Here is a 27,849-nt window from a genome sequence, read left to right on the forward strand (position 1 = left end):
TGGTTTGTTGTAAAGTACTAATTAGACAAAGTGTAATGGCATGGCTAGTTATGAATATTTATTACATAATCAGTGCTTTATAAAAAAAAATATATATATATTTTTCCAAAACATCCAAAATCTTGATTTAAACTAAATACAGAGTAGGATTGTTTAAACTAGATACAATTAATAAGAATCATAAATGCCTTTTTGATCTCCGGGAAAAAAAATGTCCTTACAGTAGCGTACATTTTGAAATAGAAAATAAGAATGTAAAATTCAAAAAGTATGTTTCTTATAATATAATATATATATCCTAACAAATTGAAATATAAGAATAAGAAGTATATATATATTTTTTCTATTATAAATACACAATGTGGGCACTAAAAAGTAGAAATAAGAATGTATGAAATATAAAATATTTCAAATTTGCATCAACATGTACAGCATGTTTGTGTGTGCTCACCTTCAGTGAAACACATTCAGAATCATTGGCTATTATCATATTCCCCTTTAGTAAAATTACAAATATTAAGTAAGTGTGACTACTTTATAAAAGTCCCGAATATGTAAAAGCCATAAGAGAGATATTTACATGTATTTGTCCAAAACCTGTTTGATTTAGTTGGGATTAAATAAAGTGTGCTCACCTTCAGTTATGCACGATTATAATTTAGTTTAATTTTGATGTTTGCGGTTCAAAATAATTTTTAGCCTTCAATTAGTGTTTTCAAAGTAAGAAGTGCTTTAAACATTTCTGGTTGCGCTTTTATTGTGTAATCAAATCAACCCGGAAGTACTTGCTCCAAATGGACCGTTCAGAGGAAAGATCATGGAGGGTTATTATCATTTTTATTTAACATTAAATTGTTAATTAAGTTGTTTGCAACATGTCCGGGTAGCATTAAATGTGCTTTGTTGTCGACAGTCGCGACAAATAATGAAAATAGTCACATATGAACCGAATGTCTAGTTAGCGAGGTGGTTAGCTACCGATGCTAAACGGCTGAAGTAACCTTAGCGAGAGATAATCAATGTCAACAAGATGATTCAACACAGATATTTAACGATCCGATTCTGATTTGTGTTCTGAAATGTAGCCAGCTCGCATTGCTTGAATGTTAAATCAATACATGTTGAAATACATTGTAATTGTCGCGCTAGATTAAACTGAGGTTAAAGCAAAAAAGAAATACATGTGCAAAAGTTAAGCAGCAGCATTACTTACACACAATGTTTAAAATAGTATTATATTATCTACTTAGACGATTCTTTCATTCTAATATATCTGTAAGTCTAAAATGTTCAGACATTATGAATAAATCATGAAGAATAGACAAAATGAATGCTATACTGAAATGATAACAGCTCATTGATATTAAATGATCTTTATTGGTGTATTGCCTTTTTTCATTCCAGGAGTTTTTGTTACAGTGGCCTTTTCCCAAATGATATGTAAAATGCCATTTCTTTACCAATTAGGCTATAGTTTTAATGAATAAAATCTCTTTTATTTGATCATCGATTCAATAAACAAGACAAACACTCTTAGATGCGTTTGGAAGCAAAAACCAAAGCCAGCTATAGAAGTTTAGTAGTGATCCCCAGGTTGATGTTTTATACACTCTTACATTCCTATCATACTGTGGCATTTGGAGCATGTTGGGTTCAACCTGTGACACAACAGTAGGTGGTCAATATCTTTGGGCAGGTTGACTTTGTGATGATTCCTGACTTTGTCTGTTTGTACAGTCGCCTCGACCCTGTGATGACTATTGGAGCGAATTCAAACATTGCAAAAGCTTTAAGAATCGTTTTCACCACTTTTACACCTACGGCACCTCCCCAGCTTGCCAGCAGTGGAAAGAGGACTTCTACAACTGCAGTGAGTGGGAGAAAAACAGAGGAGCCGAGGCCAAGGTACATCTGCAGGATGTCTCATTGTTTATAGACAGTTGTGACGCTATCCAGGGAGTCTGAATGTTGAAAAAGATTAAAGGAATAAATAAAGTCCGCCATTTTATACGTAGTCTATCTGTATTACAGGAAGCTTTGCGGACGAGTGAGAAGAACAGAGTGGCAGAGCAAAGAAAGTTCACCCCGGTGTGGCAACTGAGACAAGAGCCTCCCAAAGACTGGCACATGCCCTTGAACCAGGAAAAGCCTCAGGACACTTGAACTTTTTACCTGCTGTTGTTTAAAGCCACATGCTGGAGAGACTGGCCATGGAGATGAGCTCCATCGCACGTTGTATTCAGTGAATTGCTGTATGAAAACAGATGTAAAACCAGTGATGGCAGCACCCAGTGGTCAATGATGAGGATGACGGCATCCTTTCAACCAGTAAATTCCAATATGATCTCTGCAAACATTTATGTTTTCAGACAATCATGAGTAATTCTCCTAAGCTTGTGTGTAGACTGAAACCCTAAGGCTGACTATACTCAGTTTATAATTTAATTGCCTTGTTTTTCTCTACTTTGTCTGAGGAAAGCGTAATATTGGGTGCATTTATGCTGTCAATATTCGATACTAGTGAAGGATCTGTTGTGCATTATTTTGCTACTTAAGTAAACATTGATGCCCCACACACTCTGTACACATTATGTTGGCAAACAGGAGTTAGCCTGTCAACATTTCTCAATAACACCATATGAATTATTCTCTTCAACATAGGTAAATGTGCTATTTTCGATGCTCTAGAGACCAATTAATATATTATTGATGCAATGACAGAATGCATACATTACAAAGATCTTGCCTATTGTAATAACGTGTTCAGGCTTGAAAAAATAAACATATGGATCAATTTAAAAAAAAGCACATTTTTATTTTCCTTTTTTTTCTCATTATGTTCTATACTGAGATTGTGAATGTGAAAAAATCAATACATTATTTCCATGAATGTTGCATTGAATCAGAAATGAAATTAAACAACTGAGATGACTGTACAAATCAAGAAAGAAAAACAAAGTCTGCATCTTGGCTTTTTGCCTTGTGGACAAACAAAGACACACAGGAGCCGTTCCCTGTCCATCACTGTGTGTAAACTTTAGTGATGTCATGGTATTTTCCTTCAGGCGCTTCATACTTGGTCTTTGGCGGTGTGTAGACGGGACCTTGTTTAGTGAAAGGAAACAGAATGGGGTCTGGCTTCAGGGCCGCCTGGTACAGCGCCTCAGATTCTAACTTCAGCTCCTCCAGTGCCTCTCGCTGCGCTTCTAGAGCGAGTTCAACAGCCTCCACTTCAGCCATGTGCTGCGCCTGTAGGAGCAAACACAGATGAGCGCATCATATATAGCCCACTAAGTGCACATGATGGAGCGCAGAAATGTTTTGCTGTAAAAGCTTAAGTGATGGTGGTGAGAAAGGTTAAGTGGTGACCTGTTTGTACCGACACCACTCCTTCAGCAGCAGGGCTCGACCTTCACTTTCTTCAAACAGCAGCCTCGGAGCAGAGCGTTCCCTTTGTGAGAGAAGAATAAACAGTTATTTGTAGCACTTAAAGTCCAGCAAGCACCATGACAGCATGTGAACAGAACAAAAGGTACAGTAAGTCAAAGAAAGATGAATGATACATTTAAGAATGACAGTAATCATTTCAATTTCAAAAGCCCTCAACAAACTGATTCTTATATGGATTAAAACTAAACTCACGAGTGTTAAGAACTCTGGTGAAATGAAATTTAAAGGAGAACTTTTTAACTGGTTGTGTAACACAATGTTGCTTCATATCCAGTGGGCAAAAAAAACATTCATGAAATAATTCCACTGCTGTACCTTGATTCATCCAAGCATTTGGTAGGAGTGATGAGGTCCTCTATGGGGATGAGCTCAGGTGCAACCTTCTCCATTTTCTTCAGCTTCTTCTTCAGCCTCTCTCTGAGCATCTGCTCCCTCCTTGGGTCTACTTTCTTCTTCTTCTTGGGCTCCGCTCTACACAAAGTAAAGCTCTACATTAGCACATGCCATCACAAGATAGATTTCTAATTAGATCTTGGAAATAAATGAATATATTTCGATAGTGTTAATTGAAACAAAGTTCCTATGATTTTCATTGATCTAAAAAATAAATAAAAAATATATCCATTACATTTTACAGTTGAATGTCAATTACATGTTTTCTAAATGGACTCGGGACTAAATTGTGATTCAAGCAAAGTTGTACACACGTTTATCCTTCTATCATCTAGCTCCTTTTAAGGGATTTCTTTTGGTGCTGAAATAGTGACTCTGAATTAGATTATACACAGAACTTTAAGTAACAAACAAACATGTTGACCAGCTTTTTCAGGACATTTATTATGTAATTAATGAATAATTGTAAATTCCATATATTGAGGTTTGGACTTTTGGTCAACAAAAAAGGGAGAATCACGACATGACCTTGGATTGTGCAAATTTGATACTGAATTTTTTTTTAGCACTAATTGAAAAACAAACAAAACAACAATAAAACCAACTTTCAAGTTTGACCAATTCTTAAAATCCCAATTACAAGCCCTATCTATGCTATTTGTATAGTGGTTGAGTAGAGCATATTTACAAACTATTTTGCAATAAATTGCATTTCCAAAAAAGGAGTTCCAGGGGTTTATAATCCAACATTGATCATGAATCATACCTCAGTGGGGCAGAAGTCTTCAGTGTCATCACTGGTGCAAAACACCAAGGACTCTGTGCAGCATGGTGATGTTGTCCCAATAGGAAGCTGCTAAACAAACAAACAAACAAACAAATCAAACAGGACAAAGGTCTTGACAACCTGCCACCTGCTGGACCCAACAGCACTGTTGCTCAACCACAGACCTGATAATGTAGGATACAGCAGCATTTCTCTACTGAATAACCTTAGCTGTGTTAGCTCCAAGCGGCTAAAGCCTTGCTACCTTGTTAGTAAAACATACGCTCACCTTGACTGGGGGCTGTGTCGTGATAACACCCTGCAGAGACCACGCGAGAGAGCCACAGACATGTTTCCGCTTTGTGTTTGTTCACCTTAAAGTCATACTTCAGGTACAAATAATAGAAAATGTTCACATGTAGTTACAAATCATGACCCCTTTGCTTTGCCTGTGCGACTGAAGTGACGGAAGTGACGGAAATGACGTCGTTGAACGGTCTCGCTCATATTTTAGGGTCTGCACTTTCGAGACTTTTGTTGACGCAAACTCAAATAAAAGGTGTTAAATATCGAAAACTTTGTAAATACAACCCGTAATTAAAATTATTCGAGTCATTCATTATTTTTCTAAATATTTAAATTCATGTTCAAGTTTTAGATTTAGTCTTTGTGTAACACTTTTGTGTCGAATCTTACCGGACGAGTGAAAAGTTATCGACTGCTTTATTTGGGGTAAAGGTCGTGCTGTGCATGGTTTATATTCTTCCTCCGACTGATTCACCAGAGCCACAGGAACATTTCGGTCACAAAGCTTGATCCTGACACCAGTGGTTAAGTTGAATCTGCATCATGGCACTTCTCAGAGGTAAATACACACACATTTTCACCTTAGCAGACATGCATGAATGTGGACTGAAGTTGTGCTACTTTGACATACTGTTAATGCTAAGTATTTTACTATTTGTGTAGCTATGTAGCATTATCAGTGAACTAACCTTACTGTTAATCACTGTAAAGTCGAATTTACATAGAATGAGCTTTAAATGGTATTCCGATTACAACGTTGGTGCTAATTAGGCGAAAGGTGACATGATGGTGTCAAGATCAAAATCAGCTGCTGCACCCTCCTTTCGATCCATTTAAGTGCTTATATTTAATAATAATCTAACTTATTCTTTACTTAAGTACACATGTTATTTAGATACTCACGTTCAAATAAGATATCATGACAAATAAATAAGATGTGTTCATCCAAAGTCAAATACAGTGACTTATGTAAATGCGTTTTTCAAAATACACAATATTGGTCAAATTGCACACAGCCCTCCAGCACAAGTCAGGTGTTTCATTAAGGTTAATCATAACCTCAGTGAAAACTCAGTGCAGACACATCAACACAGTATTTCAAGATGAATACTTTTCCTGTTAACAGAGTGACAGTTGTGCCTTGTTTATTATGAAGTCATTTTTGCATTGCTCGAACCTTTTGAGAAAATGTGTGCATGCTGTTCAAAAATGTTCTTCATCAAGTCAATTGAACAGGGTAATGCCAATAATGTTTAATTTAAAGGACATGGTTTATGTACCCTATTTGACGTTGTGATCTTGCTCCATGTCGCTGTACTAAAATGCACTGTTTCTCTGTAGGTGTATTTGTTGTGTCTGCCAAGCGCACTCCCTTTGGTACCTATGGTGGCGCGCTCAAGGATCACAGTGCAACTGATTTGGCTGAGCATGCAGCCAAAGCTGCCCTCGCTGCAGGGGGTGTGGCACCAGAACTTGTAAACAGTGTCATCGTGGGAAATGTCATGCAGGTAAAAAATCAAATCCAACAGATCAACAGCCACATTGAACAGATCAAAGCTACCATCACATTAGAAATGCCTTTGTTAACTGACCAGTTGTTTGTGCTGACCAGTGTATTAGGCTATTTCCTCACCTTTTCATCTCTCTTTATCCTCTTTCAGAGCTCAGCTGATGCAGCCTACATTGCTCGTCACGTGGGTCTGAGGTGTGGTGTTCCCATCCCAGTGCCTGCTCTCACTGTGAACAGACTGTGTGGGTCTGGTTTCCAGTCCATCATCAATGGTGCACATGTAAGGCTTCCTTCAGCAGCAACAACACATTCTGGGAGAAATACAAATGGAAAATAATCTATTATTATTTTATCATTCCACCTTTATTTAACCAGGTGATCACTATTAGGTCTTATTTTATGATACCTTTAACACTATGATAATTTAGTTAATTTGAACTTACATTATGTGTTTTAGCATTGAGGTACACTCTGTCTCACCTCACCTGTGACCTTGTGTGTTTTGTAGGAGATTTGCCTCAAGGAGTCGGAGGTGGTTCTGTGCGGAGGCTCAGAGAGTATGAGCCAAGCCCCGTACGCTGTTCGCAACGTACGATTCGGTACAAAGTTTGGATTCGATCTCAAGGTTGATTTTCTCTACTTCTCAAATCCCTAAACACAAATATACACAAGCTTGGTATTAAACTCCTTAAGCTCTGACACTAAGATAAAAACCTCTCCATGTCTAACTCTGACAGCTAGAGGACACCCTGTGGGCGGGTTTGACTGACCTGCACGTCAAAATCCCAATGGGCATCACCGCAGAAAACCTGGCAGAGAAATACCAGATCTCACGAGAAGACTGTGACATTTTTGCTCACCAGACGCAACAAAGGTGGAAGGCAGGTAAGGTATTTTTTTTTAGCTTTTCAAGATTTCCACTGTCTGCTCACTTTACACTAAGTGCTTTTTGTGAATATAGATCTAAATCTTAACTTTGTTTCCCTGTACAGCTCATGAAGGCGGACACTACACAGCAGAAATCGCTCCCATCGATGTGAAAGCCAGGAAAGGCAAGGTGTCCATGGCTCAAGATGAGCACCCTCGTCCACAGACGACACTGGAGCAAATGGCCAAACTGGCTCCTGTCTTCAAGAAGGGAGGCACGGTCACTGCTGCCAATGCTTCTGTGAGATTTACGCCTCAAGTGTTGGATCTTAACTGATCTGTTTATGTTTAAATCATTGTAGTGAATGTCGAGCAAAGTAACTGTTCTGTTTCTGTAATCTGAAAAAGTAAAAACATCCCTTTTAGTTATGAGTTATGACAGTTTGAGTGGAAATATATTTTAATGGAAAAAAAGTGCAACTATTGTCACTTCTTTTACTAAACCTAGCACTGATTTTTCTTTTTATCCCTAGGGTGTATCCGATGGTGCTGCAGCCGTGGTGATTGCAAGTGAAGAGGCGCTGAAGGAACACAAGCTCACTCCACTGGCCAGAATTGTGGCCTATCATGTGTCAGGCTGTGACCCGAGCATTATGGGAATTGGTGAGTGACACCACTGTTATGGAGATGTAATTTTACCCCATTTTGAATTATAAGGAATTAATGACTAAATAATCTGAATTGGTATTTGGCAGGTTTTTCTCAAAGTACAAATGTTTTTCTTTTCCTTGAACCCTCTCAGGTCCCGTTCCAGCAATCACAGAAGCCCTTAAAAAAGCCGGTCTTACTCTCGGCGACATGGATCTTGTGGAGGTTTGTAACCCATACAAAAAACATCTGTGTTTTTCTGCCTGGGATTGTGTCATACGTGTTGGAAGAAGTACTCAGATCATTAACCCAAGTAAAAGTATAGATACAGTTATACTATCCAAATGGCCACAAGACAGAACTGAGGGGATCATGAGATGTTTGAGTTCAGATACACTCAAAATTTATTTATTTTTTGGACTTTTCTTTAGTCTTAGCTCTTTTTGAAATACTGTATAATTTGGTCTCAATTATGGAGTTAAAACTATGTAAAAAGTTAAAAGGGGAAATGTCTCTGGTGAAATAGCTCATAGACGTCCAAGACGTGATTAGGGGACCTAACAGGAAACTGCTTTTTTTTAAGGGATCACAAACTAAAATAAGGTTGCAAACAACTTTTTAAAGTTTTAACAAGGTTATTTATTGGTGTGAATGCTGAAACCATTCCATATTTATTCCATATTTATTCCATATTCCATATTTATATTCCTACGCGTTCCATATCTTCAACATACTTCAACCTTCAAACCTGATTCAAATATCGACATGTTCAGCTCTTCAAGGACTTTATTGCTCCCCTTCAACATTTAAAAAAAAAATCATAATTTCATACTTCTTCAACGTATTATGCAAATTTAAAATCCTATCTCCTCCTTCATACTTTATCCGACAAACTTCATTGTCACATATAACTGTTCAGAACAGTTCAGACATTAATATTATACGAATGGAATTTTCAGGAATTCCATAACTTCAAAGAAAATCAACCATTTATGAAATTAATATTTCTTGCAAAATTATGAATGCTCGTACTCGTTCATACTTCATAGTAGAAACTCGATTCAAAGTGTTCCATGTTCGTCTTGCACGGGAGCACGCTTCCATAATTCACTATTTTTTCATAAAATGCATAACTTCAGAGATAATTAAAGGTTTATTACACCAAAAATCCTCATCCAGAATGAATGAGGAAATCGGCAGAACGCGGAGCGTTTTGCACTGATTTCAAGCACTTCCAGCTCACTGATAATTCATCCTACAAAGTTCATTTCTTCGACCAAATATTCAGCTATCTTTCGTCTTTCATTGTTAAAATTCAACCTTTTAAAAAAAGAAGCATAGTTTTCCAATTAATCAGCCATGTTTGACGCATGTAACATCAATTTGAGTGATTTCTAGAGTGTGCACATCAACTGCCAGAGTGGAGAAGAGGGAATAAAAAAGAACACCAGACATTTTTAAGATTGCGTCAACTCACAAAAATCTAAATCCTCGTGGATGATTTTGGTCTCTAACTGTAGATATTATTGTTGCGGTCGCAGAAATGTTTCTTTGGAGCCAAATGGACATACATATTGGGAGCTGTGAGCTTCTAAGCTTCTTAAAATAGACTCTGCTTTCAACGAGGAGATTCAAAGTGTACACCATTTGCTTCTTGCTCTGAATTCCAAAGTTTTCAAATTACAAACACAAATTTGACACTGAATATTAATTGGAATCTTCTGGTTCTCACGGTATGATAATTTTTTCTGTCAGACAAACGGTTTGCGAGATAAAAGCAGCAGTTTGGGCTTATGCGTTCATTTGAAATCGCCTGTGTGAGATCCTCTTTGGGAGAGAACTGATTGTACGCGTGTACGGTACCAGCTGTTTACAATTGACACTGATTAGTTGTCAGTCACTATGGAGACCTCTGCACCTGTCTGTGACATCATAGGATAATGTAGGTCACAGAATGGGAGAAGAGTCCAATCTCTTATGATACATCCAGAATACAAGTGAAATGTGCTGAACACAGGGTTGGGGGTTCGAATCCCCGTTCCAACACAAAATGTTAGACTTCACTGGATTTTCTTAAAAATTTGCACAGATGTTGAGTATGACTCAGAGATGACATCACAAGAGTTTAGAGGTCAAAGGTCAAATTTCAAGGTCACTGTGACATTGCCTTTTGTGACTGCATTATCTCATGAACGCTTCCACGGTTTTTCTTCAAATTTTGCACAAATGTTGATTCTGACTCAAAGATGAACTGATTACATTTTGGAGGTCATAGTTCAAGGTCATAATTCATTCCTCAATTCAGCTAGAAAGTCCATTCAAACTTCCAAATATTCCACATTTTTCAAACATTCTATTATTCAACCATTCTGTTGATTCAGATATATTCATCCTTCGTTCTTCATCAACATTCAGCAGTGAAGCGTCAGCTTCTTCAGCATCAGCTTCAGCCGCGTCAGCATTCACACCGCAATTTCTTCAAGGAATTGCATTTCTAGTTTCATATGTTTCTTTATTTTTTTTAAATCCTCAATCTTAATATTCCATCTACAGTTACTAGTAGCTGCATACGTCAGATAATAGGGAGGAGTAAAAAGTCATAATAACCTCTGAAATATAGTGTAGTTTAATTATAAAAGTATGGAAATACTTGGGTAAAGTACCTCAAGATTGTACTTACAATACTTGATTAAAAGCTCTTACTTTTTTGTGTGTGTTGTGTGTGTGTGTGTGTGTGTGTGTGTGTGTGTGTGTGTGTGTTTTTTTGTATGTCGTGTCTGTTTGTGTGAAGGGTGGGGGTTGTGTGTGTATTGTACGTGTCTACTTGTTCTGTCTTTTTTGTCTGTATGGGGGAAAAAAATTATAAAACCATTAAAATATAAGTTAAAAAAAAAAAAAGCTCTTACTTAGTTTCAAAAACTGCATTTTATTTATTTATTCAGATAGTTAACTCTGTCGACTCTGTCGTGTCATTTCCCTTAATCAGGTGAATGAGGCTTTTGCCGCTCAGTACCTATCTGTCGCTAAGGCTCTCGGTCTGGATCCAGGGAAAACCAACGTCAACGGTGGAGCCATCGCCATCGGACATCCTCTTGGGGCTTCTGGAGCACGTATCACTGGCCACCTAGTGCATGAGCTCAGGTAGATTTGCCGTTTAGTAATTGTACGTACAGTAAAGGGGAGATGTGTGCACTTTAAGAATATTTGAATAATGAGTTTTGTTTTCGGCAGGCGCCGAGGAGGCAAGTACGCTGTGGGCTCTGCCTGCATCGGTGGTGGTCAGGGCATCGCCATCATCTTGGAGAGGTGCTGATCGAAGAATCTGCCAATATCGGAAGATTGCCTGTAGAAGATTGTCATGCTCCGCCGTCCACTCACATACAATTAAATACAGATGACACAAGCTTGAAGAGATAAAAGAATAAATTAAAAAACACTGTAGAATACGTTCAACTGCAAATGTTCTCTTAACATGAACTGCTTCTCAGTTTTATCCTGGCCCAGGAAGCAATACTCAACAATAAGTTATTGCCGCAAACTTCTTTCAGTTGATTGAATAAAAAATGTACAATACATATTTCAGTCAGTTTGCCTTGCTCTGTGAAGATACAGAGCAAACTAATTTTCCTGTGCTCATTGTACCATAGTGCCAGAGACAGTTTATGTATGTGCCTGAAATACAAAGCTAGGTCCTTGGTCACGGAAGCATGTGTGTAGCATATTATTAACAAATAATGAACAGTTTGTGCGGGGCTATAGCCTTAAAAATGTTCTATCACTCCATTGCAAGAGAATGTATCCTGTGACTTTTGAGCTGTGTTTGGCTTCAGCGAAAACTTTTGTATTTCTGTGTCAAATCCACTCAATAAAAATGCAATTTTCGAACAAGTAAAGTTATTTTATTTATTTATTTTATTTGTCAGACAACCATTACTAATTCGTATTTTAGTTTTAGTATGTTTTTCTAAGCAAACACATTTTTCTTTAATATTTGACCTTGATAATGTTTTTAAAAAATTATTAGATAATGAGAAATGATTACTTAATTTGGGGTAATTGATATTTAGACCTTCATATAATAAATGTTTGTAAAGCTTACTCGTGAAAATATGATTTTTTATGATTTTGTTTGTGTTTGACAGTGTAAAGCAGGGGAATAACTGCTTTGTCGAAGGAATAGAATGAAAACAAATCTCAAGTTTGCTGTACAACATTTTCTAGATTTTACTTTGCAGATTAACAGTTTATAATCATCTCTTTCTTATTTGTACATTAATTTAAAGGTGGCAAAAGTATGAGACATTGTTACTGATCTTCATGGATTGAATATGATATTTTTCTTAAAAATAAAGCTTTAACACAGTCATTTATTGTTTTATTTTATATATAGATGTATGGGTACTTTATTCATCCGAGGAAGAAAATTGTATTGTTGAAAGTAGCAGCTAATAATCAATTATCAAATGTTAATCAAAATTGAGAAAAGATACATAGGCCTACTTTTTTGTATGTGCGGATTAAAACGATAATATATATATAGTAATACATTTTAAAAAAGCAACTCAAATGTAATACGACTCGTTAAAACCATGTCTTGTTGGTTTTAATCACAATTTACTAGGAGAAAAAAGGATAAATATATTTAGGACTACAAGGACCATCGCATCCTTGAAACTCGACGCGATTACGTCACCGTTGAGCGTCCTTATATACGTCACATGCCCGGATGTCTTTCTTTTTTTCATAGCAAAGGTAAGAAACCCTTGCCTTCGTGTGACTGTGGGGATATAATCTATGTTCATCTGTGTTACAGAATAAAAATAACTGTCTGCAAACAACAGGAGACGAATCCTTGTATATAGACGATACGTTACATGTTGATATTGCCATGAATTATCCGTAATGTGTCCGTAATAATGAATATTTAGTTGCATCCGCAGAGCTAGGCCGCCGGCTAACCTCCGTGCTGCCTTTAACATTAGCCAGCTGGCTAATTGAAACGTGTAGCTCTACATAAAATGTATGTGCTGTTTAGCCATACCATTTCGCTGTCGATATTGTAACCGTTTTAAGACATTTAATTGTCATTCTGAGAAGACGAGGGTGTGTGCAGCCAGTTAGGTGACTGTTTTGGGCTATGTTGCTAATTGTTAGCTCACATTTCTTGTCATGCCTCCTGTATTGGGTCTGTTGGGTTAGCACTAAATCGGGCCGATCAAATGTTTATTTGTTTTTATTCTCTTTACGAATGTACGGTGTCTTTCAGATAAGTACACTTATGCTGTAGTGTATGAGGCAGTGCAACTCTTGTGTCCGAAATCAGAACCAGTCATATGGCCTACAATTCAGTCCAACAAAACATGGAATAATGTTTATGATTATAAATGTATAACATCAAGGCTAATGATCATGTGGCCATAATGACGTTGCACACAACATTGTTTGGGGTTGCCACAGATCCTTTTAAAAGCATGAGACGGGATTTTTTTTTTTTGATGCCTTAAAAAATTATTGGTAACAGCATGGCATGATCCAATATGGTCATGTTGACTTCAGACCTCTGCAAGGCATTAACAGCTTTTTAACGTATTATAAACAACCTGGATAGTCTTTTAACTGTTTAACAAGTCATGTTTAATAGCGTTGTCTTTTGGTTATTGTAAAATTGGGCTTTAATTTCATTGACGTTTAAAGTAATTCTTTCTAATCTCGTAATTTATGCTGCGGTTGGTTTACTAAATGTCTTTGCCTTTGCTCTGTGTCAGATGGCAGAGGGAGACAAGAAGAAGAAGAAGCACGGGAGCCGTAACCCGGTTCTGGTCCGGGGCATCGGCCGCTACTCCCGCTCTGCCATGTACGCCCGCAGGGCAATGTACAAGAGGAAGAACAAGATCACTGAGACCAAGGTGAGGGTAGATCTGTGACAATGCTATGTAATTATTAGGCATTTAAAAAACACCATCTGAACATTACATTTGTCTTGAGTTTGTTGTGCTTAATAAACAACCCCTCTGTTTTCAGGTTGAGAAGAAACTTAAGGCGAGGCCCACAGCAACAGTGGTTAAGTCTGTCGGAGGAGACAAGAATGGAGGCACTCGTGTTGTCAAGCAGCGCAAGATGGTTAGTGTGAATTCAATATTTTTCACTTGATTAATGACAGTTGTCGCTTCAAATGTCATTGCACTGACAATGAAAATGGAAATTATAAATGGGTTGCACAGTAAGATTTAAAAACGTGTTTGATGGGAAATGACTCCACCATACATACACTATACTGATTTCTTTAAAAACATTATCACAAATGACATGCAGAATTTACAGTGGGTCAATTCTAATCTCATTACAACTTGTGATATTAGCTGATGCAGTGCTGTTAAACTCTGACTAAGTTTGTCATTGCTGTCTACCGAGGGAGTGAACTTGTTTGCTTTTGTTCATTGCGTCCACTGGATTTTTGCAGCAAACCCTAGAAATAAGAAACTTAATTTGTTTTTGTGTTCCCATCATAGCCCCGTTACTACCCCACAGAGGATGTTCCCCGTAAACTTAAGAGCCACGGAAAGAAACCCTTCAGCCAGCACAAGAGGAATCTGCGTGCCACCATTACCCCAGGAACTGTCCTCATTCTGCTCACTGGTCGCCACCGTGGAAAGGTGAGAACCATTTCTAGCACAGGTCATGAATACAAGTATTGATTAGCAGAAACTATTGACGCACATGTAACGTGATGCTTCTAGTGCATTGGAAAACATTTGAACATTACGGCCCCCTGCAACTTAACAAATGATTGGAATCTGATTTTGAAGACAATCTGTGATAAACTAAAGGATACCTCATCTAAATGTGAAAACTTAGGTTGTGGGTGATTGTCTAGGCTAAAGGGGAGATGCCACCTGTAGTAGTCTTCATCTTAGTCTATTAATGTCCATCCTGTTGCGGGACATCAAATCCACTACACTAACATTTGCGGTCTCTTTACGGATTGTAGTTATGGTAGACTTGAAATCATTCTTAAATTGGCAACATAATACTTGTTGTTCAGTTGTTGTCAATAACAATCAGTTTTTTAATGAGGAATATAACAGGGATTTAGAAGATATTGCCATGCAAAAGAAATATGGTGCATTCATATTGTGCATGGAAATGACAAGCTTGCTGGGCACCTTACCATTATAGCACACCCTATGTACTACAGACATTGTCTCTTCCTCCCACACTCAAACATGGTCATGTTATGGAGGCATGCAAGTGTGCCCACACACTTTGAGCTGTGGGTTACCCATGTATTGCTTCAGCGATGAAACTGACAATAGAGCCCCATCGATAAAACAAGTATAGAGTAGCATTATTTTATCAGAGTAGATTCAGCTGTTGAATTCATACCCATATGGCAACCATTTGACCTGTGTTTACATATATGTAGTGTTTAATGGCATAATTGTTAACAGTGTGAAACGAATAGCTTTTTACTGATACTTGTATTTTGTTTTTAGCGTGTGGTGTTCCTGAAGCAGCTCTCAAGTGGTCTCCTGCTTGTCACTGGTGAGGATGGCTCAACATTTTTATCCAGAATTGAAATTAGCACTGTAGACGAGATGTACATCCCTTTTATTAAGCGCCTTTCTCTAACCATTTTCTCTTGTTTGTGTACTTGTAGGCCCTCTTGCTTTGAACAGAGTCCCTCTGCGCAGGGCTCACCAGAAGTTTGTCATCGCCACCAACACCAAAATCGACATCACTGAAATGAAAGTCCCCAAAACCCTGAACGATGCCTACTTCAAGAAGAAGAAGCTGAGGAGGCCCCGTCACCAGGAGGGAGAGATCTTTGATACAGAAAAAGAAGTAAAATAACTTTGATAATGTTACCAAATATAATACTGAACTTATTTGATATTGTGAACGGGACTTCTGCTCCTAGATTTATTCTTCCCCACTCACTGGTTTTCTTCTCCCTGTCCACATCTGCAGAAATACCAGGTGACAGAGCAGAGGAAGGAGGACCAGAAAGCTGTGGACGCTCAGCTCCTGCCACTCATCAAGAAAGTACCTCAGATGAAGGGGTACCTGCGCTCGTCATTCTGCCTGTCCAACGGTGTATTCCCACACAAGCTGGTTTTCTAAATGTGTTGTAATAAAGAGTACCATCTATCTGTCGTCCTCTATTGTCTTGTTTGTGCTTAATTGGTTTTATTGCCAGGTACACTTACGAGCAATTTGTGTTCAGACGGTTTGCAAAACGGATGACAATAACGAATTGATCCTGAGTGAAGTTATGAAAAGATTCAAAGAAAATGCAATTCACATAAATGTAGAGAGACCCGGTTAGGCATCTGAAATATAAATTTAGAATGTAAAATATATAATACAAAAATATGTGCATTGTTAGTTGAGCTATATAATTGAATAAGATAAGGGGTGTATATATGGGGTTGACTGTTAAAAGACATAAATTCCGTCCCATAGACGAAGCCCTGGGCCTTGAAGAAGCTTTTGTGGCTGACGGTTTTGGTCCTGATGGACTTCTGCTACAGGCGAGTGACTCACAAACACTGTCCATGGTGAGAAGGTTCAGCCACAATCTTTCTTAGATGCTTCAGGTTCCTGTGTAGCAACATTTCCTAGCCAGAATAGCACAATTTCCAGCATTTTATTTGCTGGCAGTCTTCACTCATCTTGCATTGGTGGGCTGACTTACCATCAAGGTTTTCTTTATAGACATCTTGTAGATGCAATTATTGCTGCCAATTTGACAAATGGTTCAAAACAAACTAAGAAGTTTGGTAAAGGCTTGATTACTAAATAGTGTTTTCAAGGTTTGAAACCTGTAAAATGCTGGATTCTTTGCATTGATCAGACTGATTAAGTGACCGTCAATATATCTAGTTTACACAAAATACCTTAATGCTGGCTTGGCATTATTAAATTATGAACATTTAACTAAATTGGGCTCATGTAGAACACTCATTTTGTCATTGTGGAATTTATCTTTCAACAAATATTTTGATAATTTATCTTAATAGCTTTCACATTGCTTCCCCATTTACTCAAAATCAGCTGCAGAAATTAGTACCACACAGGACACCTTTTTACATTGGATTCTTTTTAGTTTATTATCTTTTTACGGAAAATCTTTTTTCTTCAATAGCGTTCATTGGGTGATAGTCTATATACATTACTTGAATCTAATTACATTTTACAGACAGGGCCATATGAAATATTAGGCATGTTTTCTTTTCCATACATATTTAAAGCTTCAGGGTTTTTGAAAAAGTTAAAATTTCTGAAAGGTGCTTGAACTTTACTCTTAAGCTGTATGAACCCTGTGAAAAGATCACGAGCTGCCTTCACAATGAGGCAACTTCATTGAGCTTGTTGACCTGATATATGGCATGTTAGACAATATTCATGTGCCAGAGTGGTTTATAGCCCATTATTCCACCTTTTTACGTGACTTTAAATTAACACATGGGGAATATGAGTACAAACCTGGCTACAGCAGCTGTGAAATAGTAAGTCTACTGCAAATTAAATATCACCAACACCTCTCAAACAATACAAGTACCTGAACCAATGGTTTGGCATGTTTAATAGGTTTACTGCACTTGGTTATTTTGGTGCATAATGCGGTGCGATGAAATGACAACACCAAGCATTGGACCCAGACAGCTTAAAAGCTACACTTTAATTAAAAAAATGACATGTCTAATGTAACAAGACAAAAATAAATACAAGTGTTTCATCTCTTTAACATGGCCAAGTTTTTTTTATCTTCAAAAACAAAGTAGAAAGCAGCACAGAAAAAAGGCAGCGGCCCCTTGCCAAGGAATGATAAGTGCCTTTGTCGAGTCAGTCAGTACTGTATATACCGTCGGCTGATGTTGAGAAAATGCGTTCCCTCATCCGGACTTGAACAGCAAGATTGCCACCTGACCCAAGTAGAAGTAGATGAAATGCTTGGTCTCATGAGTCACGTAGCTGCCAAAGTTTCTCCCAACGATGCAGTGCCATGTGGGGTTGTATTTCTTGTCGAACTCCTGTGTGGGACAAAAACACACCGAGTTAATCAAACATGTTTGGAAGTAAGTGATCCAAAAACATACAGATCTGCAAGAATACATTTTTTTTTATGTAGCACACAACATTTGACCATCAAACCAAAATGTTCCTATCACCATTCTGAGTAAAAATACACAACTTAAGTTGAAGCTCCAAGAGTGTTCCCCAAGCTTGAGCTGGGTCATTTATTGCAACAGGATTTAAACCTGCTGTGTGTAGAATTTTGGGTTTTATTTCCGAGCAGATTTTGTAGAAAGTAATTATAATATCCATAAGTACATTTAATTTAGTGCATAATAGCTGAAAAAAATATTTAGAATTATTTATTTTTCCCTTAGAAAGGATCTCATATATGTCCATATTTCTGCATATCTTGGCCCAAGGCCTAGTGCAGCCATCTTGAAAGTGTCATAGTTGGAATGTCATCAGGTGCATTGTTTAAAATTTAGAATTGTTCTTGTCCTTGAAGGCCACTGTAGCTTCTGTTATTATTCGAAAGGGTTGGGGTTATCCAGGAAGCGTTGCATTCTAGAACTTTGTAGAACTTTCTTGATGATGTCATATTACACACTGCACCTTTAACTCTGATGTTGGCCCTTGTGACATTTGTCAAATATAACTGACAATTCTGCCAACATAACTTCAAATTGTAAAACTCAGTAATACCAGAAGATATACACCCGCAAAGACTCGGAGGAATGCATGAAAGATAATATCCACACTTGTAAAACTGGTTCATTACAGGTATGCAATGCATTTGCATCATAATTAGTGGTGTGCCCCTCCCCACACTGATCAGGAATGCCATCACGGAGATAGAAATATGGTCATGTGTTTCCTGCAGGACAGTGAGTCCAAGAGGAACAGGTTTTCACAGGAAGAGTGGAAACAATTGCAAATACCAGGCTGGGTGTGTGTGTTGCACAGGATGCTTGATCAGAGTGCAAATTAGCTTAACACCACAGCAAAACCTGCCAATTTATTAGCAGGGTTCCAACACCTAAAGGCAAAATAGATTTAAGACTTTGAAAGACTTTTATTAATGTCACTTGAAATTACATTTGAGACCAATTTCCCCAAAAACAAAACTAGAGAGTAAAACAACATCAATTGTTTTGGATTTGGGACAACTTTGCATCATAAAACACAACTTATTTGGTCCAGTGAAAAAGTATGGAGGTCTAGTACATCAAATGTTGGAAAATGTTGATTTAACAGCAATTAATTTATTTCATATGGCATTTTCTTTAGGTCATTCAAAATATACAACCAAAAGCCAAAAATAATGTGTTACCTAATGTTTCAACTTGGCCATATGGCTGAGAGGCATTTAAAAAAAACAAAAAAACGGCAACCAACCATTTATAGTCTCTTTTAAAAAAAACCTTCTCCCAATGTATTTGTATTGTGAGTCATTTTTAACTGCAGCGACTGATATTTTTGGGGTGTTTTCCTCACTCCTGGTATTAGTTACAATCACACTCAGTGGGAAGCTTCTTTAGTGAACTGGACCAGTTAGAAGACGTTTTTTGTTTTACCTTTTTGATGTATGCAGCGATGTCTTTCTCGATGTTGTACTTCTCCAGGGCCTGTGTGGCACACTCCACGGCATCCTGCTGCATGTCCTCCGACATGTCGGCATTTTTGATGACTGCCTTCCTCTCAGACATGGTTGCCCTGGGAAACCAAAACACAGTGGAGGATTCATCATCATCTTCGTTGGCAAAGACGCGCACACGCGCACACACACACACACACACACACACACACACACACACACACACACACACACACACACACACACACACACACACACACACACAATGCAATCGACTCTAAACCCCGAGGATCCAAACAGCGAGAATCCAAACAGTACTCATCTTCGAACGAGCAAAACGGTTCTGAATGTAGAGCATCAAAGGGTCTTGTCAGCCAGGAAAAAAATATATAAATGGCTCGTTAGTGACGAAGATATCATTATATAATAACTGACACATAATATTGGAACTAGCGAATCCTGTTGGTATTGCATAACAACTTCCATCGGCGTTGGACGCGCGCGCTGCGTAGTTTCTATGGATACGCAAGACATTTAAGACTATCGTGTCAAATTTACCCGATGTTTGAATAAAAAATAAATAAAAAAAATGAAATATATAGCTATGAGATGTAAACATATTTCTACAACCGACCAACGTTAGATTGACACAAAAAAACAAGCTTCAAGTACATATACCAAAATAAACACCACCCGATTTTCATATAAATTAACGGTTGGCATAGGACTCAACATTATCTGAAGTAAGGTGTCATAGGCAGATAGGTTTCTCTATAAACACTTCGCCACTTTCATATTCAGCGATGGTGAGCTGTAAATTAGCTAACGTTAAACAACGATAAATTGCTGCTCATTCATCCCGAGAAAGGACAAGAAAAACACCGTCTGACAGTGATCACAGATGTTATCGTTTCGATACTACTCAATATAAAACATTTACAAACTTGTAATTTTCTAAATGCGAAAATGTTTAAATTTACCTTTTATTCCTCCTTGTACAGTTTGTCTAGTTTTAAAGAGACGACCGCTCCTGTAGTGACAACTCCCGCGAAGTGGCTGACACAAAAGTAATGTGGGTGTGTAGCGGTTAGAGACTGCTGCTTTGACGCGTTCCTATTGGCTGATATTAATGCACTTGGCGCTTTCATTGGCTCATTTAGGCCTATCTTTCTGGTGTTTCTGCCTGCATTTTATATCATCCCATGATGCACCGCGTGATGCAGATGCAACCAACGCATGGATGGTCGCCGGAGCAACCGTTGTATACAACATGGCCCTACTGGCATCGACTGGCCTGGCATTAGACAGTTTTTCATTATTTTAATTTGAATAATTGTAATTATAGTATTTAATTTAATTTGAATGACATTTGTAAATATTGTAAAATAAAATGAACCTAACATAAAACAATTAAGTTATTACGTAACACTTTATAATAAGGTACACACAATTGTAGTAACTACTACATAGGTTTTTTTAGTAACTACTACATAGTAATTTTTTTGTTTTTGTTTTGTTACTACTACATAGTTATGCATTTAAAAAAAGTGTTGTAGTCGATAATGCATACCTATATAGTAGTTACTAGAATGTTGTGTAGGCCTACCTTATTCTAAAGTGTTTCCCAAATGATAATACATGTTGTGTAAAGAAGAAACTTTCATGTTATTATGACCATGGGTTATGACATCTTACGACAAAGCCACTACAGCCGATGCATGAGATCAAATATAAATGAATTACTTTTAAGATGCTTGTTTTTTATGTTTTAGATCACAAAGCCATCATTTGAATGGTTGTATTTTACACAGAAATTAATCATGTTTACTCTTGCCAAAACCCATTTGACCCAAAACATTAAATAGTAAGTACTAGTAGACATTAAATATAGATGTATTAAAAGTACCAAAAATCCATTTTTAATTTCCCCCCTTTTCAAAGGTTCCAAAAATGGGAAAATGTAAATATATAAAAGCATACTTTTCTTTTTTATACCCATTTATTTTGCTCATACAAACAAGTAAACAATTGGGTGTACACAGCCAAAGCAAACCTACATAACTCAATAGTTTTCCATTTTTCACTTAAACATTTTCTTAAATGTTTGCCATCATCCACATACAAAATTAAACAGAAGTCCTAATTCTAACATTCAAGTTTTGTGTTACAGGTTCAAATATGTATCACCACGATCCATTCTTTCTACTATTTGGAAAATGCCACCTGGAAATCACACGAGATACAAAATGCTTCACTACCTAAAACAGGAAATCATTTTCACACATGCAAACAACTAATCAAGTTTACCAGTGTAACAGTCATATTTACACATCAGTCGATAACTGAGGTAAATGTATATTCTCATTTTTGTCCGAACAAATCGATCATTTTGACCGCAATAAGTGTCTATAACTAGAAACTGAGCCGGTTAGCCCCAAAAACTGTGTACATTATAGTATTCATTGTAATTCTTGTTTTTCCCAGATTGCAGGATATACTCTCAGGTTAATAACGTTAAATTCCGATTGTAAATGAGAAATGAGCTCTGTTGTCTCTATATGTAATAACTATACCTTAAATAACCTTTGCACAAACTAGCCAAAGTGTTTAAGGGCACTGCTGTCAAAATGCCTTGATTATAGAGGTCATCATTGTAAACAGAAGCTATTCTCTTTAAGATTGTTCCTCTCAGGATACATTAAAAACCTTTTGGTACAGCAAAAAGGAAATGTACAAGTGTGCCAAAAATAAAAATAAATACATCACTGTTGAGCATGATTTATAAAGTTCTTAAAAACTAAAGACTTTCACAGGGACACATGGAGAATTTAATCTAGGTTAGGTTAACAATCAAAATAAGAATTTTGATAAGGGCATGTTTGCATTTAGTTTAAAGTGTTCTTAATGGGGATGGTTTCCATTTAAAAAGAGAAAAAATTATCAAAGAAATAAATTTACTTTCACAGTTGTTTTCTTTCAATGACATGGTGAGTTAGCCTGGTCCAACCAGACCATCGTACTTCATTTCATTTGTACAGAAGGGAAAATGAAATTTGGCCAGAAGTAGGTAGGCGGGCGGAGCCAGGCTAATGGTGAGTACGGTATATAAAAGAATGACACAATAAAACACATTTGTACACACACGGCTGATCTTTTCTGCAGAAAAGCTTCAGCTTCAAACACAGATGTAACTATTGACTGTTAGCTTCACTGGCTGCGGTCCTTTGGCTCTTTGTATTTGTAGTGGATGTATTCAAAGATGTCTCTCTCACTTTCCACCATCAGAGGTTCCCCGGCCACACCTAGAAACACAAAAAAAAAAGCTTGAATGAAAAGCTGAATGCATTAATCATTAGTTGTTGACTGATACCAGAAGTGACAGGGCTGGAACAGAGATCAGAAAGTTCATATATCCTCATATTTGACTGAGACTCACCAGTGACCCCAAGTGGTCGGATGGTGTACTCATTAAGAGTGAAGCCCTTCTCCAAAGCATGAGTTCTCATGTTCTTATTGAAGATATCACTTCCAGTGAAATACAGAACACCACAGAAGTACTGGTCCTTGGGAATTAACCTAGGGGAATATAAAAAGTAGAGTTAGAGAGAAGGAATAAATGCTTGTATAATGAAAAATCAGTAAGAGAAGGTTTGCTTTAATTTTTTTACGTTTTGCAATATATCTAATTATACGTAACTATGCATGTTTAGTATTTTAGTAGATAGGAGATTTTTTTTTTTTATTGGAAAACCGCAGATTTGAAGACCTCAACAGACATCATAGGTTGTGACAAAAACTGTTTTTGGCATCTCAATAAACCAACTGATTCAATCCAGTTGCTGTATTGAATAAACATGTGCTAAAAAGCTAAACAGTACATATTGAGCAATATAAAGTAAGGTACCTGATATCAATACGCCTGTGAAGGTATTCTTCCTCATCATCATCACTCCGCTGCAACTGGCAGACTCCCTAAGAAAACAATATCCAGCACACCGTCACCACAGTCATGCGCTCCACGGGGTGTGTATAGTTACTGTGCTAATTGCATTACCAATAACAACATCAAACACATACAGCTGAGCTCATGAGAGAAAATAAGGACAAGCCTCACCATGAACTTAGTGTCACCCTTTGACAGTGTATCGGTAATGAACCCAATGGACTCAAAATGTTCCACCACTGCATGGAGGAGCTTGGGCTGGAAAGAAAGATAGATGGAAAGAATAAGCGTCAAACTTTCTTTGATGGCAACGTTTACAACAGGAGAAGTGAGCTAAAGTAGTCGTACCTGTTTCTCAGTCTCAGAGGTGTAGTCCGGGTGGGTCAGCAAAATATCAATATCACCACTCGATGCAGCACCTGGAATTTATATTATGATCAATATCATAATTAACAGAGTTTGAAGTCCATCAGTAAACCAACATCAACAGTAATACACTTAAAAGGGAAAGTTTTACCTCTCCTGTAGCTTCCACAGATTGTTCCGATATATTCTGGATCAACATCCCTCAAATCCCCTTGAATCATCGTCTAAACAAAAACATCAGTACACAAAGAAAGAAAACTTGAAATAAAACGTATTTGAAGATGGATGATAACAATATAATTGCTTGATCTCACCTCCATCTTTTCCATTTCATCTCGTGGAATCCTCTTCTCAAATTCCTCAAAGTACCTGAAGGCAGCAAAATAATCAATTAGCTTATGTTTCAATAGAGGAAGACTCAACAGTTAACTTTGCTAAAGAGGAATTACACATTTAGAAAAAACAAGGTTTTAACCAACACCTGCAGCCAAACTTACCTAAGTCCAATCTGTTGATGATGGTTTAGCTTGTGCTCAATCTTTTTTAGATCTGAAGCAGAAAATAACAAAGACAATTTGAAGTAATACCAAAGCACAATGTACCTTGTGCACAACATTTAAGGAGTGAGCCATGTACTGTATGTCAAATAGTATATTATGTAATAGACAATAACAACATTAAACAACAACTCCTGAACAAACCTTCTAATGTCTTCACCCCTTCTTCAAAAAACTTCCTGGCTGCTGCAGGGCTACAGCAAGGACACAAGGGAGGCAGTTTGTTACATGAAGCACATGAAGTTAACATACTTTTATAAATAATCTCATAAAATCCCCTCCAGTAAATTTGTAACCCAATGCATTTCATTTTGTAATGATGTATTTCACTGTGAATGTCCATATAAAACATTTAATAAAAGATAAATGTAGATAACACTTGAGATAGACATACCCAATTCCAGTAACTCTGTTGAGAAAATTGATGGAAGAGCTGGTGTCATCATTTCGAATCTAAAATAGAAAAAGTATTGTGTTCAAATTTTTCTATTACTTAATGCATACAGAGTATGGCATCATTCATGTCTTCCCACATCCCGACCAACCTTTTCCAGTTTCCTTAATGTGCCAGTCTGTAGGAACTCATCAATTTTTTCTGCTATTTTAGCTCCAACACCTTCCTGTTGAAAAGTGAAAACAGACATGAGGGTGCTGATTGGCAGCAGTTATGTAAGATGTATAGAGTTGTAGCTGTTGACAATATTTCAGATTACAGCAGAGGGCATCACACAACACACAACCACACCAACATGAGAACATTAACGGTAGTGGAGACAATTAGTTATGGAGTCACCGGCAACAGGCAACGTTAAACTTATCTCGCACAGCCAGACAACAACTACGGCTAGTAGTAGTACTACTACAACATTGCAGTGACATGAGGTGTCTTAAAGCAGCAAAGCTCAAATCGTCTGTCCTAGTCAAGTTCAATATATAAATATTAATATTAATCAATCAATCAATCAATCAATCAAACAACTTTATTTATCCCAGAGGGCAATTCAGTTCAGCAGTCCTACACACACTAAGCAACACATAACAGACAATATACAGCGAATAAAAAACAATAAACAGGACACAGGATATGTCAGAGAGACACAATGGCTGGGCATGAGTAGGCCTGCACAGTTAAAAGAATAAAAAACATCAGATCCAAGTGAATAAATAAATAAATAAGTAAGGTACCTAACAACGACACTGATACCCAAGTGGTACAGCAACAAGAATCATGTCCAGACACTGCTGTCCAGGTTTAACAGCCTGACAGCAGAACAGCCTGACAGCAGAAGTATTAGAGTATCTAATCATTTCAAGCATTGTCATCTTTATTGTGTGGATACTGTATCTGAGCTAAGAGTCCGATAGGAAATGTGAGCAGAGAAGCGGGAATGACATGCCCGAAACAAAGGCCAAATAAGAAATAATCTAACCAGTGATGCTGTGGTCACCATGGCAATGCAGTCATATAAGTAGTTTAATTGATGTAACTAAATAGTTTAAAAATAAATCTAGCCACATACCAGTTTCTTGGCCTCTTCACCATTTTTGATTTTGTTAGGGTACTTGGAGATGGTGGATGCTGCTTTCCTGGACAGGGAATAATAAAATAATTTTCAAAAGATATTTAAGTACTAATAAGATGTAAATAATACATAAAGTAGCAATGTTGTGATGATGTGAAAGCTTCTGCTAAATACAACAGAACATTTGTTACAAGAGTTGACTTCAAATATATTAAATATTTAGCTGACGAGCTAAAATGAATGCAGTCTGAGAAAAACAGCCCTGCACTCCCTCCATAGTGGTTTTGATTTACAGTTTTTGAAACAATTTTAGAGAAGTATTTTGTAATGAACAGTGTGGCACTATAATACAGATAGATGATTTTGTTGTATTCGCACCATTTGCGTCACTGAGGGTAGTCTAATTGTTTCAAAAAGTCTCCAAAATCACAATAAAATAGATTGAGTTGTTGACACCTCTCTAAACCAGTTTCATAAAAAACAAGTTATCACTGTTCTTCATGGCGTCATGGACTGCAAATAAAATAGGACATTATATAATCCTTTCTTCCTCTCACAGCAGGGAAATGTACATTGTCACAGCAGCAAAATGAATAGTGCAGCAGATCAAATAGTAAAAAAAAAAAAAACGTATAAAAGAAATGTAGAATACAAACGTATCAAACAAATAATATAACTATACAAATATGTAATTGAAGAGAAACAACAAAAAAAGACTGTTTTTCTAGTGATGTGGCACATGACTACACTGCATCCATCCATGTCACTGCATTCCCCTAATCACATCGTCATATGCATTGGATATGTATGTTTTATTCAAATACCACTACATATACTGTACGTTCAGTTGAAACTCTCCTGGTTAAACAAAGGACATTTCACCGAGGCTTCAGAAACTTACCTGTACGCATTGGACTTGTGTATTGCCCTGTTGACGTTTTTCTCGTAATTGGCAAGCTCTGCAAACATAAGCAGGATATTGCATGTATTTCCAATTTATCTCACACTCACAGTTTATTGACACTATTTGTATGCTAACTGCCAACTCTCAGCTACGGGCATTTAAACGACACAACAGAAAAACTCTGATTCTTAACTCCAATACAACCCAATTAAAAAGCGTGAAAGATACAGCATCATTAAGCCTATAATACAAATATATACCAGGTAAGCTAATTCATTTGGAGGTTATTTCTGACTCAGAAACATAATTAAGCTGTCACTTTAGCTACTGTGGGCTAGCTATGCTCAACCGTCTGACTCCTCTACACGTACCGACAAGAAAGTCTGTTATGCCCTCGTTTGGGGACTCCTGTGGTGCTTTCCTCTTGCTCATTGTAGACTTGACACGCTCTCAAACGTCTGCTCAAAGTTTATACAGTCTTTTAAGCATGCATAAAAAGGTAAACTCTTTTTCTAATCTTGGCTAGCCTCTGATTAGCGACGTAGCTCCTACTTCTTCTTGTGTAATGTTTTTTGGCGGTTGGCAAACAACTTAAAGATGCATTGCCGCCATCTACTGGTATGGAGTGTGGCATAAATAACAACCTCACTTAAAAAATAAAATAAAATAAATAATAATAATAATAATAATAATAATAATAATAATAATAATAATAATAATAATAATAATAATAGTAATAATAATAATAATAATAATAATAATAATAATAATAATAATAATAATAATAATTAAAAAAATAAGCTATATTTCCAAAAACAAATTAGTTACCCTAAGAAAATTCAATATAATTTGATGACACTTATTGTAATTCTTTTGTAAAATATCTATTAAATCAAAACTTACTTTTTATTTTCTGAATGTTTCCCTCATCTGCCTTCTGTCTTCCTCATATCTCTCACACTGCATTATAACATGTTCTACGGTCTCTTCTTGCCCACATTC

General features: G+C 37.1%; 6 protein-coding genes across 7 annotated transcripts; 3 read left to right on the forward strand and 3 right to left on the reverse strand.

The window, feature by feature from the left end:
• Positions 1-774: 774 nt before the first annotated feature.
• On the forward strand, positions 775-2,794 carry cUnh22orf39 (chromosome Un C22orf39 homolog). Its single transcript, XM_080044156.1, has 3 exons — positions 775-824; positions 1,738-1,905; positions 2,032-2,794. The coding sequence occupies exons 1-3, from the start codon at positions 795-797 to the stop codon at positions 2,161-2,163; spliced, it is 330 nt and encodes a 109-aa protein (XP_079900282.1). The 5' UTR covers positions 775-794; the 3' UTR covers positions 2,164-2,794.
• Positions 2,795-2,796: 2 nt separating this feature from the next.
• Positions 2,797-5,066, reverse strand: mrpl40 (mitochondrial ribosomal protein L40). 2 transcript variants are annotated; one of them, XM_080044136.1, is made up of 5 exons: positions 4,899-5,066; positions 4,610-4,696; positions 3,766-3,921; positions 3,370-3,451; positions 2,797-3,249 (listed from the first exon to the last, which is right to left on the reverse strand). In XM_080044136.1, exons 1-5 carry the CDS (start codon positions 4,958-4,960, stop codon positions 3,022-3,024), a joined length of 615 nt encoding a protein of 204 aa, XP_079900262.1. In that variant the 5' UTR covers positions 4,961-5,066; the 3' UTR covers positions 2,797-3,021. The 2 variants fall into 2 exon arrangements, with proteins under 2 accessions (XP_079900262.1, XP_079900261.1); XM_080044135.1 differs by having other exon boundaries at positions 4,610-4,699.
• A 273-nt stretch (positions 5,067-5,339) lies between these two features.
• acaa2 (acetyl-CoA acyltransferase 2) lies at positions 5,340-12,139 on the forward strand. Its single transcript, XM_080046437.1, has 10 exons — positions 5,340-5,474; positions 6,257-6,423; positions 6,577-6,705; positions 6,934-7,050; positions 7,163-7,310; positions 7,418-7,593; positions 7,826-7,955; positions 8,095-8,165; positions 10,927-11,081; positions 11,172-12,139. Exons 1-10 carry the CDS (start codon positions 5,459-5,461, stop codon positions 11,251-11,253), a joined length of 1,191 nt encoding a protein of 396 aa, XP_079902563.1. The 5' UTR covers positions 5,340-5,458; the 3' UTR covers positions 11,254-12,139.
• A 1,566-nt stretch (positions 12,140-13,705) lies between these two features.
• Positions 13,706-16,088, forward strand: rpl6 (ribosomal protein L6; the record flags this gene model as incomplete). The annotated part of the gene is made up of 6 exons (XM_080051907.1): positions 13,706-13,846; positions 13,962-14,060; positions 14,450-14,593; positions 15,434-15,482; positions 15,598-15,782; positions 15,909-16,088. The coding sequence occupies 6 exons, from the start codon at positions 13,706-13,708 to the stop codon at positions 16,059-16,061; spliced, it is 771 nt and encodes a 256-aa protein (XP_079908033.1). The 3' UTR covers positions 16,062-16,088.
• Positions 16,089-17,592: 1,504 nt separating this feature from the next.
• dynll1 (dynein, light chain, LC8-type 1) lies at positions 17,593-20,666 on the reverse strand. The gene is made up of 3 exons (XM_080051919.1): positions 20,535-20,666; positions 19,535-19,673; positions 17,593-17,974 (listed from the first exon to the last, which is right to left on the reverse strand). The coding sequence occupies exons 2-3, from the start codon at positions 19,664-19,666 to the stop codon at positions 17,837-17,839; spliced, it is 270 nt and encodes an 89-aa protein (XP_079908045.1). The 5' UTR covers positions 19,667-19,673; positions 20,535-20,666; the 3' UTR covers positions 17,593-17,836.
• Positions 20,667-21,590: 924 nt separating this feature from the next.
• On the reverse strand, positions 21,591-27,393 carry polb (polymerase (DNA directed), beta). Its single transcript, XM_080039715.1, has 14 exons — positions 27,219-27,393; positions 26,845-26,902; positions 25,941-26,007; positions 24,966-25,040; positions 24,815-24,873; positions 24,565-24,614; positions 24,361-24,412; positions 24,178-24,232; positions 24,015-24,087; positions 23,846-23,916; positions 23,669-23,755; positions 23,459-23,526; positions 22,991-23,130; positions 21,591-22,856 (listed from the first exon to the last, which is right to left on the reverse strand). The coding sequence occupies exons 1-14, from the start codon at positions 27,277-27,279 to the stop codon at positions 22,762-22,764; spliced, it is 1,011 nt and encodes a 336-aa protein (XP_079895841.1). The 5' UTR covers positions 27,280-27,393; the 3' UTR covers positions 21,591-22,761.
• Positions 27,394-27,849: the final 456 nt, after the last annotated feature.

The sequence above is a fragment of the Ammodytes marinus genome (genome assembly GCF_949987685.1).
Source record: "Ammodytes marinus genome assembly, chromosome: 2".
Lineage (NCBI taxonomy): Eukaryota > Metazoa > Chordata > Actinopteri > Uranoscopiformes > Ammodytidae > Ammodytes > Ammodytes marinus.